The 18,224-nt window shown below is 36.7% G+C and overlaps 3 protein-coding genes across 3 annotated transcripts; 2 read left to right on the forward strand and 1 right to left on the reverse strand.

Moving 5' to 3' along the window:
• Position 1: 1 nt before the first annotated feature.
• LOC117997342 (torsin-1A-like) lies at positions 2 to 4,905 on the forward strand. The gene is made up of 6 exons (XM_034985611.2): positions 2 to 473; positions 668 to 942; positions 1,536 to 1,687; positions 2,022 to 2,167; positions 3,096 to 3,243; positions 3,623 to 4,905. The coding sequence occupies exons 1-6, from the start codon at positions 269 to 271 to the stop codon at positions 3,744 to 3,746; spliced, it is 1,050 nt and encodes a 349-aa protein (XP_034841502.1). The 5' UTR covers positions 2 to 268; the 3' UTR covers positions 3,747 to 4,905.
• Positions 4,889 to 9,140, reverse strand: Atg5 (autophagy protein 5). Its single transcript, XM_034985615.2, has 5 exons — positions 8,821 to 9,140; positions 8,366 to 8,571; positions 7,884 to 8,008; positions 7,089 to 7,289; positions 4,889 to 6,111 (listed from the first exon to the last, which is right to left on the reverse strand). The coding sequence occupies exons 1-5, from the start codon at positions 8,974 to 8,976 to the stop codon at positions 6,005 to 6,007; spliced, it is 795 nt and encodes a 264-aa protein (XP_034841506.1). The 5' UTR covers positions 8,977 to 9,140; the 3' UTR covers positions 4,889 to 6,004.
• Positions 9,141 to 9,499: 359 nt separating this feature from the next.
• LOC117997348 (ribosomal RNA small subunit methyltransferase NEP1) lies at positions 9,500 to 11,734 on the forward strand. The gene is made up of 3 exons (XM_034985616.2): positions 9,500 to 9,853; positions 10,507 to 10,750; positions 11,338 to 11,734. The coding sequence occupies exons 1-3, from the start codon at positions 9,710 to 9,712 to the stop codon at positions 11,658 to 11,660; spliced, it is 711 nt and encodes a 236-aa protein (XP_034841507.1). The 5' UTR covers positions 9,500 to 9,709; the 3' UTR covers positions 11,661 to 11,734.
• Positions 11,735 to 18,224: the final 6,490 nt, after the last annotated feature.

The following is an 18,224-nucleotide window of genomic DNA, read 5'->3' on the forward strand; positions in this document are numbered from 1 at the left end:
GATAGAACGACGTAACGATGAATAACACGACCATTGTTTAGTAGTCAATATTTGTATTAAACGTTTTTTATGTGAAAACAAGTAAATAACTCATGAGAAATACAATTACGCCACGAAATAATTATTAATATATCATGAGAAATACAACGGTCTCCGGTTTACAGTGTATTACTTTACTCTATGGGTCTCAACGTAGTGATTATACAAATATACACTCTTTGTCAATTATTTTTTGTTTACAACCAATTTAACAAGTAAATCTATAAAAATGTTGTTTAAAGCTCAGCTAAACTCTATTGTAATTGCATTGTTAATAAGTACTAACTGTGTCCTGTCCGAATTTGTAATAGCATCACTTGTTGGGACTGCTATTGCGGCCACTGGTTTGTTTGGTTGGAAAACCATAAAATCGCAGACATATTGCCGTTTCAGAGAATGTTGTGATGAAAAATACGTTAATTTTGATTTGGACAGTAAGTTCCTCGATTTTCGATTATTTTGATATTTAAATAACTAATTTGATAATACTTTTACTTTTGTGCAGTTTCTGGTAAAAGACCTTGAATTTTGTGTTGTTTTGCACAAAGAACTAATGATTCAGTATTTTAGTGATTGTTAGTATGTTTATAATAATAAACTAGAAGTAAATTAAGTTTCTATTTTGCAGAACTTAAACAATCTTTTTCACTAAAGATGTTTGGCCAGCCTCTTGTGAATGAAATCACCAACATTCTAAAAGCTCACAAAGAGGCCTTATATGACAAAGATAAGAGAAACAAGAAGGCACTTGTACTAAGCTTACATGGGTGGTCTGGAGTAGGAAAGAATTATGCTACCAATATGATAGCTGAAGCAATCTTCGAAAATGGAATGGAGAGTCAATATGTTAAAGTTTTTATGGGAAAGAAAGATTTTGATTGTTCCAATATACAGGAAACTCAGGTAAGCAAAAACATTAGCTACCACCTTAGTAACATGTACACTAGTGCATATTACACTGGCCATACACTAACATTGATAGCCATACCCTGTCAAGTGTACATGACATTGTGGACACTGATAGCTATACACCGTCAATGTTATTGGATGCTGCTTCAAGTCCACTGTAAACTTGACAGTAAACTTGAGTGTATGGCCAGTGTTAGCTAACTAGCACTTGCATAATTCTTCTACCATTGGGTTCCACAGGCTCACTAACTTGAGCCTAACCTCACAAATTCTGCTTTGAATTGCCTTGCACACTAGTATGTAATTGAAATTCACAAACACCAGAATATCAATTCTAAAGGAGATGGACAAAAATTGTATGGAGGCGTGCCCCAGAATGTACAGAGATGATAATATATGTGCCATTTAATAAATGTACAGAGATGAAATATCTGCCAATTAATAGTAAAAATCTTCTATTTTAAGAAAAAAAAGCATGTTGTTTTGCAACCGTGGCATTAAGTTCATGATAGGCATAGTTCAGCCTGGAGCAAATTTTGACCATCTCGTGTAATAAACTGCAAAATAAGTCAAAAAACTTTTTCCAGAAAAACTTGATTGCCAAAGTTAATGAGCTTGTGAAGAGCTGTCCAACATCGCTGATAGTATTTGATGAGATTCATGAAATGTGCCCATCAATTTTGGATGCCATAAAACCAATGCTAGATCACCACCATGCGGTTGATGGAGTTGATTACAGGTAGGCTTTCTCCTTATTTAAAAAAAAAGAAAGAATATTGTTAATGTTGAAATTTTCAATTTTTCTGTTACCGCTATAGCAATATATTATACTAAAAACACAATAAAATAAATATTTAAGGGGGCTCCCATATAACAAACGTGATTTTATTTGCGTCTTTACCCTTCGTGCGCGAGTCCGATTCGCACTTGGCCGGTTTTTTTCTTAATTTCCAATTGTTTTTAAATATAAGTATATGTTGCTATTTTTGCTGCCTTTTGGATTTCAGTCTTATTTTTTGGATACTTTGTGTATATTTTTTGACTGTGAATAATAAATAATTTTAAATTTACAGAAATAGCATATTTATATTCATGTCCAATATTGGTGGTAAAGAAATTGCAATGAATCTCCTAGACCTTTACAGTCAAGGAATTAAGAGAAACGAGGTTGAATTCCATAATTTTGAACCGATAATACGGAGGATTTCCTACAGTACTGGTATGTTTTTTTTAATAACCACAGGTTTGTATGCTTTTATCTTACCTGAAGTCAATGGAATAGCAGTCTATGGACTCTGAACGACCTGGCTGTATAGATAATAATAATAATAATACAAGGCCTCATTCGCCATCTCTGAGGCGACTGGGGTTCCATGGCAGTTCACTCACAGCCAGGATGCAAAAAGCTGTGTTACTACACTGGCTAGGATAGTCCGCCGATTTTTTTAACCTGCATTTCAACCTTCCATTTCTCTCTTAATAGTTTTTGCCCCATTCCAAAAAGAACACTAGTTTATGTTAACACTAGCTTATGCTTGCGACTTCGTCCGCGTGGACTAAACAAATTTCAAACCCCTATTTCACCCCCTTAGGGGTAGAATTTTCAAAAATCCTTCCTTAGCGGATGCCTACGTCACAATAGCTATCTTGCATGCCAAATTTCAGCCCGATCCGTCCAGTAGTTTGAGCTGTGCGTTGATAGATCAGTCAGTCAATCAGTCACCGTTTCCTTTTATATATTTAGATATTATTATGAAAAAACCGGCCAAGTGCTAGTCAGACACGCGCACTGAGGGTTCCGTACTACAATCGTATTTTATCGACATTTTGCATGATAAATCAAAAACTATTGTGCCTAATAATACAGTACAGGTAAACACCTTTCATAATGATACCTCACTTGGTATAGCAATCTTACTTTGAAAGTCGAAAATAGCAATATTTGATCATGAACACATTTTAATTTTTTTTCTTGTCATCACAAATTCACGGTTTTCAGATTTCTCCCCTAATGTCTGCTATAAGACCTACCTATCTGGCAAATTTCATGACTAGGTAAACGGGAAGTACCCTGTAGGTTTCTTAACAGACAGACAGACCTTTGAGGTACAGAACCCTAAAAATTGAACAGAGTCAATTATTTCCAGGTGGTTTTGAAAAATCTTCAACTATAGCACAACATTTGATTGATCATTATATTCCATTCCTGCCATTGGAGCAGCACCATGTTGAGATGTGTGCATTGGCAGAGTTCAGAGCCCATGGTGTTTATCATCCCACTGAAGAAATGATTGCGTAAGATGAATTAAATTAAACCTTTAAATACTTCATTGGGGCCGATTCTCTTGTACACAATCTCTTAAACTAAACTAAATTAACAGGTCTTAATCTTCATCCATGCCATCCTTTTCCGCAAGCAACATTATGAAATGGATAGCAATAGATTTAGACGTGTCATTTTAGTTTAGTTTAGAGATTGTGTACAACGGGATTATCCACATTCAATCTAGGAGCTTTAAAAATACCTATATTATTACTATTCTATTTAATTGAGAAATATTATTATTTGTGCTAAGTTTCAAACAAAAAATCAATATAATGATTTTAAGCTTATTTCGTGGTTTAACGACATATTTTAAAGTATATACTCATTATATAATAATTTCTATTTCAGGGATGCGTTGTCAGTTATTACTTATGGACCAACTGAGGAACAACCAATTTTCGCAAACAATGGCTGCAAAAGGTTTACAAAACAAGTGCCTTATGTAATACAAAAACATAAAAGTGAATTGTAAAGCCATATTGTATTAATTTAGTTTAGGGTATCTTGTGATATTTAGAGAAACAGCTAGGCTTTAAATAATGTCCTTAAGTTTTATTTGTACCTGCATTTTTACAATGTTATCCTGAAAGGATAAAATATAAACATTTTACATCATGCGTAATATAGATATAGATGCTTTGTATTTTGTACTTTTGTTCTATTTCCTAGACAAGACAAACTCATCACTACCTATATTATAAATGCGAAAGTGTGTTTGTTTGTTGCTTTATTGGTTTTTCCTTCAATCACGTCGCAACGGATCGACGTGATTATTAGCATGGGTATAGTTTTTTAAGACCTGAAGAGTGGCATAGGCTACTTTTTATCCCGGAAAATCCAAGAGTTCACACAGGACACCTAATCCATACTAATATTATAAATGGGAAAGTGTGTCTGTCTGCTAGCTTTTCACGGCCCAGCAGTTCAACCGATTTTGATGAAATTCGGTACAGAGTTAGCTTACATCCCGGGGAAGGACATAGGCTACTTTTTATCCCGGAAAATCCAAGAGTTCACACAGGAATTTTCAAACCCCTAAATCCACGCGTACTAAGTCGCAGCTAATTATCACTAAATTGATGGCTCCTATTTATAGGTATTTCGACTTTTTGATGGATTTGATAATTTAAAATACCCTATGTATTCCTTATTACATAGCCTAGGTCGGAAAACTTAAAAAAATACAAATAGATTCGAAAAAATCTAACATTATTATTATACTGATACTGAGTTAAGCTGTTTACAATTTAATTAATCTCCTGTTAAATTAGAATTTTGCAGATGACTTGCTTTACGCAGGGGCCATCAATATAACCAGATGATTCAGCCATTTTGTAAACTTACAGAATATGACACTATCAGCTGAAGTAGACAAATTATATAATGAAATCACAATCAGGTTGTTGGATAAAAAATTCTTATACCATATTATTCATATTTTGATATAAAGGGCATAATTAATTTCTACTAGCTAGCCCTATGTAATTTACATCTGCCATGGAGATATAATCTCTCAGTTACCTAATAAGTTCATTGTACACTTATTTATTATATTTATGTACTTATTTAATAATTAGGTTGTAAATATTCTTATTTCATTCATCTTGTAAATAAAACATTTGTTACAGGAATCTAAAGGTTTTATTGAAATTATTATGTTATAAATTATGATAAGAAATATATTAATTAATTTATATTGTAATTAACAAAGCCTGTAAACCTAATTTACACGTATTTAGTTGTCAAGTAATTAACTTAAGTTTAAGTACTAAGTGTTTTCACGCATCCAGACAACTAATTTAGTAAAACTCTCAAGTTGATTCCGAGATGAAAAGCAAAGTGCGTAAAATAATAAACTGTAATTTATGTATATAAAAGGAAAAGCTGACTTACTGATCTATCAATGCCCAGCTCAAACTATTAGACAGAACGGGCTGAAAATTGGAATGTAGATAGCTATTATGACACAGACATCTGCTAAGAAAGGATTTTTGAAAATTCAACCCCTAAGGTAGTAAAATGACCACTTCGATATTTTCCAGTAAACTTTGACCTGCGCGAAGTCGTAACTAAAAGCTTAACTAAATTAGACCTGTCCAAACGTGCTGTAGCCACCGGCGGGGGTTACGCGGGCTGAGGGGCGCGCGGCTACACAGAAAAATAGACAAAATTCTATTCACCTTGTTTCTTGCACACTAAATTTTAACATGCAACTTAATACTAAATTCACTGTTTACATGCATTGGTACTGATTCTGAGCACAACCTAATTTTAGAGTATTCGCATCCTCTTCTTACTAATGTAATATGAAAGGACAGACGCAGTTAGACACTTTTAAATTTAATTTTTAGATGGTAAAACCCGTGATTTTAGCGCACAGTCGCGAGCCTACTGTTTAAATTTGTAGCGTAAAGTAGTAAAGTGTAAAGTTCATGTTCTGTACCTTTTTAGCATTGTTAAAAAGAAAAGGATGCTGATACTCTAAATTTAGTTTAGAGAAAGACAGCGGAATCGGTGCCAATTATGTCACTTAAAATTAAGTTAACATGCGTGTAAATTAGGCTTTAGGCTTAGACTAGTTTCACTCTACAAAAACTTTAGCATACACAATATAAACTCTGACTGCATCAACTCAAAGTTAATTGAACCAGAATGTGAGTTGACAAACACCACTATGAGTTGTGGTAGACACTGGTAGTCCAAGCCTTACAAAATAATAAATTTGGCAGTTTAGCACAAACAAATGTGTAAGAAATTATCTGGATAACTCATATGTTCTGAAAGCCACTGAAGGGGTGTATCCAATGGTATTAAAACACCATGTGTCCTTAGCTTCACTGAAAAATAATTGTATAATCAGTCATATAAAATGTATGTATAAAATGTATATACCTGACTATAGTAAAGGCAAAAGAAAGGGTTATGATTTTAGCTGTATGCATGTATGTAGGTTTGAATTTGTGTGTTCCACCGTAGCGCCTAAACTATTGAGCCGATTTTGATGAATGAGGTGTCAATGGATTAGTTATTATGGTCCGGTTGACATAGGCTATACAAATAATTTTGCTATTGTATTGAGTGGGATGTCAAATGAAAGAGGAAAATATACCTACTGAGTTCGAAATATAAATATAGTATAATATTAACCCAATTTTAATGTATTATATCGTTTATAGAATAGTTAGTTTTGGATAGACAACAGATAGCGCCACTAGATGCTTGCCTCGCAAAAAATTTGATGTCGCTCAAAGGTGAAAACGTAACGTAAAAGTTTGAAATAAAAAACTGTAACCCAACTAGGTATAAATAAAATAAACTTGAGTGAAATAAGTCTTTTGATGTGTTAAATATGCCTGTTTATTTAGTTTTCTGGCAGTTTCACGTTAATAGCGTTATAATTCAATTCAAATGCAGTGGTCGTGCAGTCAATTACAAAAAAGATACGAATTTGATAGTCAAATAAAACCAATGGGGATGCCCCATCAATCTTCAATCTCTATATATAAAAATGAATCTCTAAATGTGTTTGTTGCTGATTGCAAATCTCGAGAACAGCAAAACCGATTTCGCTAACTCTTTTTTATAATATTCCTTGAAGTACGGGGATGGTTCTTACGGAGAGAAAAATTAAAAAAAATCCTGAAAAAGACTCAACTGTTAGGCGGTACGAAGTTCGCCGGCCCAGCTAGTCAAAGATAAAAATACGCAACAAAATGATCTGGTTGCTATTGCTATGCATTAAAATATAACCATGATTTATATTTTAATGATAGATGCACAGATTGCATGCATGATTAATATTAAAATGATTTACCTTCAGGTTTATCTGGATATAACTCAGATAAAAGTTGCTGCACGGTTTTCCGACTGCTGTCAGTGTTTTTAGGGTTAATCAATCTTTGGCAACAAATGCCATCATCTGAATATATCCTCATTGGTATGTGCTTAAAACCCTCATTGTCTCCATGAGATTCCATTAATCTTCTGTTTATGGCCCAAAACTGGTCAAACTTATCTGAAAATAATGTTAGAACTATAACAATCAACCAATCTGGTATGCATGTAAGCAGTATGATTGATTAATGATTATTAATTATTATTTAATAACTGATGCCCGCGACTTCGTCCGCGTGGATTTACGTTTTTCAAAATCCCGCGGGAACTCTGCGATTTTTTGGGATAAAAAGTAGCCTATGTGTTAATACAGGGTATAATCTATCTCCATTCCAAATTTCAGCGAAATCCGTCCAGCAGTTTTTGCGTGATTGAGATCAAACATCTAAACATCCACACTTTCACATTTATAATATTATTAGGATTAGGACTAGCTGATGCCGGCAACTTTGTTCATATGGATTTAGTTTTTTAAAAATCCTGTGGGAACTTTTTGATTTTCCAGGACAAAAAGTAGCCTATATCACTCTTCATGCCTTTAACTATATCCATGCAAAAAATTACGTCGATCCATTTCGACGTGATTGAAGGACAAACAAACACACTTTCGCATTTATAATATGGGTAGTGATTTTAACTTAAACCTTTAGTAGGTACTTAATATTATAAGACTTCCTTGTTATACAATTTTTGATATAATACAAAAAATCAATACCATTTTGCAGGCCCAACCACAACTGATTATGGTCTTTCTTTTGCATTGTAGACATGACCTGTCCTCTGTGCTTCAATACATCTGCTTCCTTTACTGTTGACATATAGTGTGCTTCAACAACATCTCTAAAATTAATGCATGTAATTTTAATTAGTTTGTGAATTAATGGTACTGATACTGAGCATAACTAAATTTTAGAGTATTTGCGTCCTCTTCTTACTAACGTGATATGAAAAAGACAGACACAGTTTGACAGTTTCAAATTTAATTTAGAGCTGTTGAACCTAGTGACTTTAGGCTGCCAGTCGCGAGCCTATTGTTTAAATTTGTAGCGTGGACTGAAGTTCAGTCTCTAAATGTAAAATTTATGTTCCATCCCGTTTTAGCAATATTAAAAAGAAAAAGATGCAGATACTCTAAATTTAGTTTAGAGAAAGGCAATAGAATCAGCGCCAATACAATTTTAAATTCTAGAGACTTACTTATTAGGGCAATGTAATAAAATAGTGTCAGGGAATCTTGTAAAATGTACAGTTAAAGTCCAAGGTAGTTGAGGATCATTCCCACAGAACAAGTCATACAGAAAACCAATTGGATAGTGCCATTTCAGAGGCTGCCCGTTATAATCTAGCCACATCTCATTGTCTGCATTCTCCTGGGAAATATATCTCAAAAAATGTCTCTTCATCTGAAATAAACATGAAGAACATTTGATCAATAAATAGTCTTGATCATGGAAAGCTGAATAAATACCCATTCAAGTCATTTATTAATTTGTAAGGCTCTAGGTTTCTGAACATGCTGGTAAACAGCAGCTTTTAAAGCCATTTTACTGCTGTTCAGATAAATTTACTCTTAAAATATGTATAGGTCTATGGCCTGTATGAGAACTGCACAGTAACAAAACCAGGTAGTAAATAATAAAATTGATAAATACCTTATCAGTCACAAGAGGAAAATAACTTAATCGCGGCACCATTACGTAAAAGGCATCGGGTTGTTGAATTTCCATTATTTCCTCCTGAGCTAGATGAAAGCAAATTGGTAACTTTCCATCCCAAATTTCACGTAAAACTTCTCTGTCGTTAGCCATGGTATCGATTTTCAAACACAGAATTTAACACTTTGTTTGATAATTGATTTGTTATTTGTTCTATCAACAAATTATTAAGTCCCAATATTTCATTTTAAATGTATAAAATTATAAAATAAGCCACCGACAGAAACACCAATTATTCATTTTTTGACATTTGCAAGCACCACAGACTGCCACAGACCAATAACATATAGCCTTAGTGATTATATACTCTTTGGTGTGACCACAGACTAATAACATGTTTGAATACAGTTTGACAACCAAAGACATACTCTTTGACTAAACAATACAAATTACAGTGCTGCCACAATCGGGCCACGTAATTATTCATCCAAGGGCCCACAAAAGGCTCAAAAAAGCTAGAATCCAGAGCCGTAAAACCAGTTTAAAAAAATTTACAGTTTTAAACACAGACCAATAACCGTAGATCAAAGAATTTCTAAGTACTACTTCGTAGAGTAATTTAAAAAAACGTGAAAAAAGCATAACGATAATCTAGTGATTATATTATCTTTGACGATAACCTATATGTTGTTGGTCTGTGATAACCTAAAAGATTTTATTACACATTAGATTAGGTACACATGTAAATATTTTGTCTTGAATTAAATATACGTAAATAATTAAGTATACATTCAAAAATAATAAGAACGAAGGAAAGAAAAGTAAAATACAGACAAGCAACCCCAATCGCAAGTGGCTGTGGGCCGTGGGGGTTGTAAAGTTTATCATGGGTAAAAAAAGGAAATTAGCTCCAAAAAACGATGATTTTGAATATGACCCCATTCCAAAACATCTGGTTACATCACATATAAAGAAACAAGAAAAGCGTCTCATAGTTATTCTGGAAAATGCTCAGCTGGAAACAGTTAAGGTAAAGCTAAATATTTTTTAAATAAGTTTTGAAAAGCTGAAGTCTAAAGCTCACAAAACAAGTCTATGAAGCTTGAGTACATAAAGAGTGAATGAAGGGATAACGAATCCAGTCTTCTGGTGAAGCCTTCCCTTCATTTAATAGGTTTATGAACTGTTGATAAAATAATATGCGCTCTACCCCATCATCTTGCCCCCTTGAAATAAGAAAAACTAGTTAGGGAATTTGATAAGTTAAAATTTAAAAGAAATCAGAAACCTGTTATAATTGAAATGTGGTCAATCATGCTGTGCCATATATTGAGTGACTAGCTTAATATGCTCGGGACTTCGCCCGCGTGGACTACACAAATTTCAAACCTCTATTTCACCCCCTAAGGGGTTGAATTATTAAAAATCCTTTCTTAGTGGATGCCAACGTCATAATTAGCTATCTTCATGCCAAATTTCAGCCTGATCAGTCCAGTAGTTTGAGCTGTGCGTTGATAAATCAGTCAGTCAGTCAGTCACCTTTTCCTTTTATATATTTATATTGAGTGATACGGATGTATTTAGATGCTTTTTTCGCAATTTATGTGTTGGTTTCATTTAAGGTTAGCATCTCCTTTCTGCATCAGTACAATTCATAGAAATGTGTGTGTTTTGACTCCACAGAGTGGGAACAGTTTTGAACTCTTAAATTGTGATGACCATGCCAATATACTACGGAAGAATGATCGGGATCCAGGGTCTTGTCGGCCCGACATCACTCACCAGTCCCTGCTCATGTTGATGGATTCCCCTCTAAACCGAACGGGGCTCTTGCAAGTCTATATACACACGGAAAAAAATGTCCTCATAGAAATTAATCCACAGACAAGAATACCAAGGACATTTAAAAGATTTGCTGGCTTAATGGGTAAGTAATGTAATGATATCACTACCCCTATTATAAATGCGAAAGTGTGTTCGTTTGTTGGTTTGTCTTTTAATCACATTGCAACGGAGCAACGGATTGACGTGATTTTTTGCGTGGGTATAGTTAAAGACCTGGAGAGTGACATAGGCTACTTTTTATCCTAGTATATCAAAGAGTTCCCATGGAATTTTTAAAAACCAAAATGCACGCGTATGAAGTCGCGGGCATCAGCAATCCGTTGCTCAGGTGTGACGTGTACGACGTACGTAACAATGAACCAACAAACAAACACACTTTCATATTTATAATAAGGGTACTTTAGGTACTTTACTTTATAGCTGATGCCCGCGACTTCTTACGCGTGGATTTAGGTTTTTAAAAATCCTGTGGGAACTCTTAAATTTTCCGGGATAAAAAGTAGCCTATGTCCTTCCCCGGGATTCAAGCTATCGCTGTACCAAATTTCGTCAAAATCGGTTGAAAGGTTAAGCCGTGAAAAGCTAGCAGACAGACAGACACACTTTCGCATTTATAATATTAGTATGGACTAATTGATTTGATTTGATTTAATTGTGTTTGTTTTTCAGTACAACTCTTACACAAGTTTGCTATAAGAGCATCAGACGGACCAATGAAGTTGCTTAAAGTAATCAAAAATCCTATAACTTCACATTTGCCTGTTGGTGTGAAGAAAATCACCATGTCTTTTAGTTCAAAGATGGTGCAAAACTGTCGCGAGTTGGTACCAAAAGATGAACCCATAGTACTCATCGTGGGGGCGATGGCTCATGGCAAGGTGGAAGCGGACTATTCAGAAGATGTGATATCAATCAGCAATTACCCTTTGTCGGCTGCTTTGACTTGTGCTAAATTGTGTACAGCCTTTGAAGAAGTATGGAATGTTGTATGACAAACTAGCATGTTTTGTAACATATTATAGGAATTAATTAATAAATATAAGATATACTTTTGACAATTAATGTATACTATTGTTTTATATACTTCCATACTAACATTATAAATGCGAATGTGTCTGTCTGTCTGACTGCTAGCTTTTCAGTTTTCACGGCCCAACAGTCCACCAATTTTGATGAAATTTGGAACAGAGTTAGCTTACATCCCGGGGAAGGACATAGGCTACTTTTTATAACAAAAAAAGCAAAGAGTTCCTACGGGATTGCTAAAATACCTAAATGTTGTTATTGTTTTCATTATGGTAGTATTACTAGGTATGTCCCCTTACATACAATTTCTTTGGATTTAGTCTTATTAGGCCTTGATGTCTAAGACTTTGTTTTCGAACAGCGCCCCCCTGTTGTGCCAAGTGCCAAGAGAGCCTTGTCGCACTGTAGGTATACCTAATATAAGCTTTGGATGAATTTTCAAAATTATATGTAGGTACATAACTACATATACAAAAACCGCATGATAGTGTTTCGTTAGATGACCGCAAGCGCAGACTTGATATACAACCAATGGCTTGCAAAGGCTGCAATGGTCAAGTTACCAATTAGCCTAGAAAGAAGTTAGAAACACATTTTCATAATATTAACTCACCATAATAGCATCAACATGATCAAACCCATCGCCGGCTCACTACAGAGCACGGGTCTCCTCTCAGAGTGAGAAGGGTAATTGGCCATAATCTACCACGCTGGCCATGTGCGGTGCGGATTGGGAGAGCTTTTGCGGACATTATGGAGAACTCTCAGGATGCATGTTTCTTCACGATGTTTTCCATTCACCAGTTAAAGCAAAGTACGCACATAAACTCCGAAATCGTTAGCAGGTGTGTCGCCCGGGATCGAACACTCCCGAACTGCTCCGCATTAGAAGGCGGACGTCCTAACCTAATATTACTATAGTTGAAATGAAGCTTATCACTACCCATATTAAAATGCGAAAGTGTTTGTTTGTCCTTCCAATCACGTCGCAATGGATCGACGTGTTTTTTGCAGAGTTTATAGTTAAAGACCTGAAGAGTGACATAGGCTACTTTATCCCGAAAAATCAGAGTTCCCACGGGATTTTAAAAACCTAAATCCATTATCAACGCGGACGAAGTCGCGGGCATCAGCTCGTCCTGCTGTAAATTACAGCTCTATTTCATGACATAAAATACATCCAGATATTATATCGTCCAACTTAGGACCCTGTAGGTGTCGGCGTAAAACCAATGACTTTTATATATAAGTGAACTTGAAAAGCGTTAAAAATATAGTTTGGAAGCTCGTTAGACGGCAGATTTCTCGGGTGCCAAATATAAGCAAAAAACCGCGTTCCCCTCGCCAGTAGCGGAAACGTCGAGACATCCGCCAAATTAGTACCAGCCGCCTTATACACGCTACATCAAACACTGGGTCTCAGCAACGCTACAAATATCCAATTAGTAATAAGAGGAGTCGACAGTTTATTTTTTGTCTTACTTACTACAAATATGAAGCATATTTCCAGTTCATTAGTTACTAAAATCTTGTTTCAAGAGGCCGCAAACATGGAAGTACATATTGTCATGTGTAACACGCATACCTACAAGCTATTCTTTAAAACGCTTGGTTGTTTAGAAAATATAATGCTTAAATATTATATATAAGCGTGGGATATACCTTCCTACCTTCCTAATTTCAAATCTAACGAAGAGTTTATACTTTTACAATTGCCAAAGAACATAATGGTAGGTAAGTACTTACTAGTTACTATAATATAAGTAGGTACCTAGCCTAGGTACCTAATGAAAGCGTATGATCCTAAGTCGCTGCAACGACCGCCCGATCGGTCGTAGGTAGTTCCTCGAGTTTTCCAGTAAGTATCTTCACCAATTTAGTCGCATCATGAAATATCATAGAAGAGCATTGAACTATTATTGAGCGAAACAGCCCGGAAGTCGCTGCGGACGCAGCAGTCGCTAGCGCTCCGCACCATCGCCGGAGCGCCGCGCTTCGTGCGGAATTTAGTCATCTCCAGAGACCTGCGCGTGGAGAGCCTCGACGACCACATTCGCCGCCTGAGCTCCTCTATGTTCGCGAGTGCAGCACTTGCAGGGCATCGCGCCATACCATCGGCGCCCACCGGACATGAGAGGCCTGCCACGTGACCCTGCCACCTGAAGGACCCATCGCTTCCTCGCCGCTAGCCGACGGGCGCCCGCCGGGCCACATCTGGCGGGCTCGACCTCGCTGAGCGGCGGGTGGAAAGCCCACGGACTTACCACGTCGCGCTGCAGTAGCTGATCGCTCGCGATCACACGCGGGCTCGATCGCACTGCGGCGCCTCCACCGGACATGACACCTATCTGACCAGTGGTCACACCCCGCGACCCGCTTGTAGTTGCAGGCGGCGCGTTGCCACTACTGAAAGGGGCCAACGCCCCGAACAGTTACCCCGGGACCCGCAAGGGTCCGCGTGGACGACTCGACTGCTGAACTATTATGTTAGAAGAGTTTGCACCGTCCCGTTGGTACCCTTCGGGTATATAAGCCTAGAAAAGTTGCTTTTATATGCTAATACATTTTCCCTTTTAGGTAATCCTGCGCTAGGTGATGTGTACGAAAATAATAATAATTCATGTTATTAATTAAGAATAGGTAGGTACTTGAATAGTAGAAAGAAAGAAGAAAGAACGAAAAACGTTTATTTTTTTAAGGCTGTACCACACATTACCAGCTAGACCTGGTTAGGTTATCCCGGCGCCTCTTATACTTGAGTAGTACAGTCAAAAGACCTCAAGTAGAAGAAGCGCCGGAATAAACCATGTTAAGTGTGGCACAACCCGAAAAAAAAGGTCCCTACTCAGCATAAATGCCATATGTCTTGCCACAAGTACAAAAACATACAGCGCTGGTTTTCAGTAGGAACCCTGATTCGGGTGGCGCCACGGAATTATTTTAATTGTACAGTTTGTGTTGTAGTAGGTATAATATTAGTTTCATTCTGAAAGAAGAACCGTGCTCGGTAGTGAGCCGTCGATAAGTTGAGACGATGAATCGTCTTTACAGTCGATTTGGTAACACTCATTGAAACTGGTTAGTGTTTATCGACAGATAAAAGGAAAACGTGGAATTTTATCTTTGTCGCTGCCACCAGCCAGTCTGTCGCTTGCTAGCAAAATTTATAATGCACTCCACTTAGTTCCTATCTGTTTAGAAATAAGTAATATATTGGAATGGATTTGTTTCTCAGTAGTACGTGTTCCCGGTCGTGTATGCCTAAGCTATAAATAGTGATGAGCGAGATATAAGCTTTCATGCCATTATATTAATGGACCTACCTATCTAGTTGATTTCTAAATCAGCTCTCGGACAACTTTAAAATGTTGAAAAAAATCTTAACTAGGAAGGTAAGTTATTCAGATACATAAGTAGGTTTTTAAATTAAGTAGGTACCTGGGTAGTGAATTCTCTTTGAATGTTCGTAGAGCCCACGTAGACCCCAACCGGCCCAATCAATAAGATGAGCTACGGCCTACGAGCTAAACTAGAAGGAAATTGACTGTCTCCTACCTAACTACCTACAATATAAAACAAGAATATTTATTTATTTTACGCTTTATTGCACACAACACAAAGTAAACATTGAAAAAGCACAATACAGGATCTTAATCTAATAGCTGTAGCATGCAAAGGCGGCCTTATCGCTAAAGCGATCTCTTCCAGGCAACCTTTGACGAAAGGAATCACGAAAGCACGGGTTGGTGCGGCAGCCGAAAATTAGTTGTAGACATCAAAAAAACTGTCCTTTTTTATTTCATGTAGGACAACTAGTGTCACTTATGTGCTGCAGTTGCTGGTTTTATAAATTGATAGAAATGGCTTTCTTTTGCAAAATTAATTAATCTGCATTTCAGCAGTTCTGCTCTGCAATAAGATTCAGTACGACATAACACTGTTGATTATAGTAGTAGGCAAAGTAGACAGGTCTAGCCGTTGCCACATCGGTAAATTGTCAAATTTGTCTAACAGCGAAAGCTCCTGAGGTGAGTTTCCCTGCTATCGTATCTAGCCTAAATGCTAAAGGTATAGAGCAAACTAGTAAATCAACTAAACTAAATATATACTTATTTGATTTCTGAATCAACCTCGAACATCACTAGCTAATAGCTATTGAATTACATATTCCTACGTTCACGCAGCCGAGGTGGCGTGATGTATGACTAATAATAAGTACCTACCTACCTACATTACTAACTAGCACCTCAACACTTGACTAATAGTGCATTCTACTGCGTTTTTAATCGATTCTATTGCGAGGATATTATTCTAATAGCTACAGATTTTTTCATAGGTTTTCTTTAGCATGTTTTGAGCACTAAGTACTCATGTAGGAGAGTTGAAAAGTGATGATGCAGTCTAAGATGGAGACGAGCTAACTTTCAAGAGGTATGGCAGTTTTATCAAACTCATACCTCTGATTGGTTTGTACTTTTACACGGCATCGTCCCGGAATGCTAAATTGCTTGGCGGCACGGTTTTGCCGGTATAGGGTGGTAACGGTAATTATCAACGGTTGAAGCCTCCCTCCTCATCTTGCTTACGAGACTCTACACGATTATTAAATATTTACAGTATTTCTAGATCGAATCAAATGAGCCATTAAAGTTTTTAAGATTTTTCCGATACGCGTCGTGGCCTATCACCCATACGTATATTATGTCCCCGGACCCCACGCACGTTCAATTTGAGGGGAAATCTCAATTACTCGTTAAAAGTACCTATTTAATCAATAGGTACTTGCTTCTAGATTGATACATTACAATTATAGAACTTACCTTAAAATAACAACCCGAAATAGTTAGTACTTTTGTAGGATCAGTATTTTTTCACCATCATCGTGAGATCGTCAGATTATAGAGGTACCCTACGTAGCCTATGATAATATGCTAGAATGCTGGCCTTTTTAAGTCCGAAACATCTCTATGATAGAGTCCGGTGTTGAATCTTAAACTGGAAAAACTAGTTGTTTGTTAACGGGCAATTATTTATTTTATTAGGTAGGTATACTTTTTATAGATATCCGGCTAACGGGTTTTTCTACTAGCATTAATTTAGGGTTCCGTAGTAAAACGAGGAACTCCAGTTATGTCCATTCCATCTGTCCGTTTGTGTGTAACAGCGATAAAGTTTGAGTTACTTACTTATTATAACTCGGCGGTAACAGCCATTTTAAACATAAACTAGCTTTCCAGCTCCGAACCCTCAAATCCCTAATATACTTACTCGTAGTTTTCCACTCGATCAATCGACCGACCTCCAGGTCTTCCTGTCACTATACCTACGGCCGCCCTCTGGTTTGCTGTCCAACGAGTTGTTGGACTACTTAGTAGGTGCCAGGTGTTCAAGTAAACACAATTTCTGTGCCTGTAAAATGAATTCCGTTCGCCACGTCTCTGCCTGTGTGGAAGCGTTACACTCTGAACGAATTTTATTTAGGTTTTCACGATCAATAGTTAAAATGTAATTTGGAGAAGTTTTTCTTTATGTAGGAAGTTATAGTATTTGATCACGCTTGACCAAAATATTGACTACTATGTGATGCCCGCGACTTCGTCCGCGTGGAATTAGGTTTTTTAAAAATCCCTTGGGAACTTTTTGATTTTCCGTGATAAAAAGTAGCCTATGTCACTCTCCTCCAGGTCCTTATCTATACCTATACCCATGCAAAAAATCACGTCAATCCGTTGCACCGTGATTGAAGGACAAACCAACAAACAAACACACTTTCGCATTTATAATAAGGGTACCTACTGATGACGAAATTGTTTTCACAAAAAAAACGGGAACTGGTTCCTGTGACAGTTTTCTTGTGCCTACCTCCTATGGTTTCGGATTTCACACTGTATAATAATTTTGGACACCGTAAGAAATTGCGGCAATTTTTTATCACTGGTTAAATGACTAATATTCCCCTTTCCTCTCCAACTAAGCGTCAAGCTTGTGCTAGGAGTAGGTACGACAATATAGTGCAACGGGCGGGGTTTGAACCGTCAACCTTTCGGGTTTTAGTCCACTCCTTTACCCGTTGAGCTATTGAGGCTCGCTTATTATAGATACTTACTTAACGACCTAGATATTTATTAGTACCTACATATTTAGGTACCTAGGTATTTATATAAAACCTACAAATGTTGCGGAGAACAAAGCTGCGGCGGAATGGGGTCAAGTCAACTCTACGAATATGCATATTCCTACTGCATTCCTATAATAAGCGTAAACAATCTGTCCATATCATGAAAGTGAACACTGAACAGATGTCCAGGAGGCTATAACTGCTATAATAACAGCTGATGCTATGGATAACATAACAAAGCAAAGGTATAACTCTGAATAATAAATTATCGACCCTAACTAAGAAATACGTACCGGTAGGTACCTACCTACCTACTAACGTTTTTCTCCACATAACATAAAACGTCTAGACACCTATCTACAAACAAATCTTATTAACAAAATCTATTGAAAATGTTTAGGTATACATTATC

The sequence above is a fragment of the Maniola hyperantus genome, chromosome 4 (assembly GCF_902806685.2).
Source record: "Maniola hyperantus chromosome 4, iAphHyp1.2, whole genome shotgun sequence".
NCBI classification, from domain to species: Eukaryota; Metazoa; Arthropoda; class Insecta; order Lepidoptera; family Nymphalidae; genus Maniola; species Maniola hyperantus.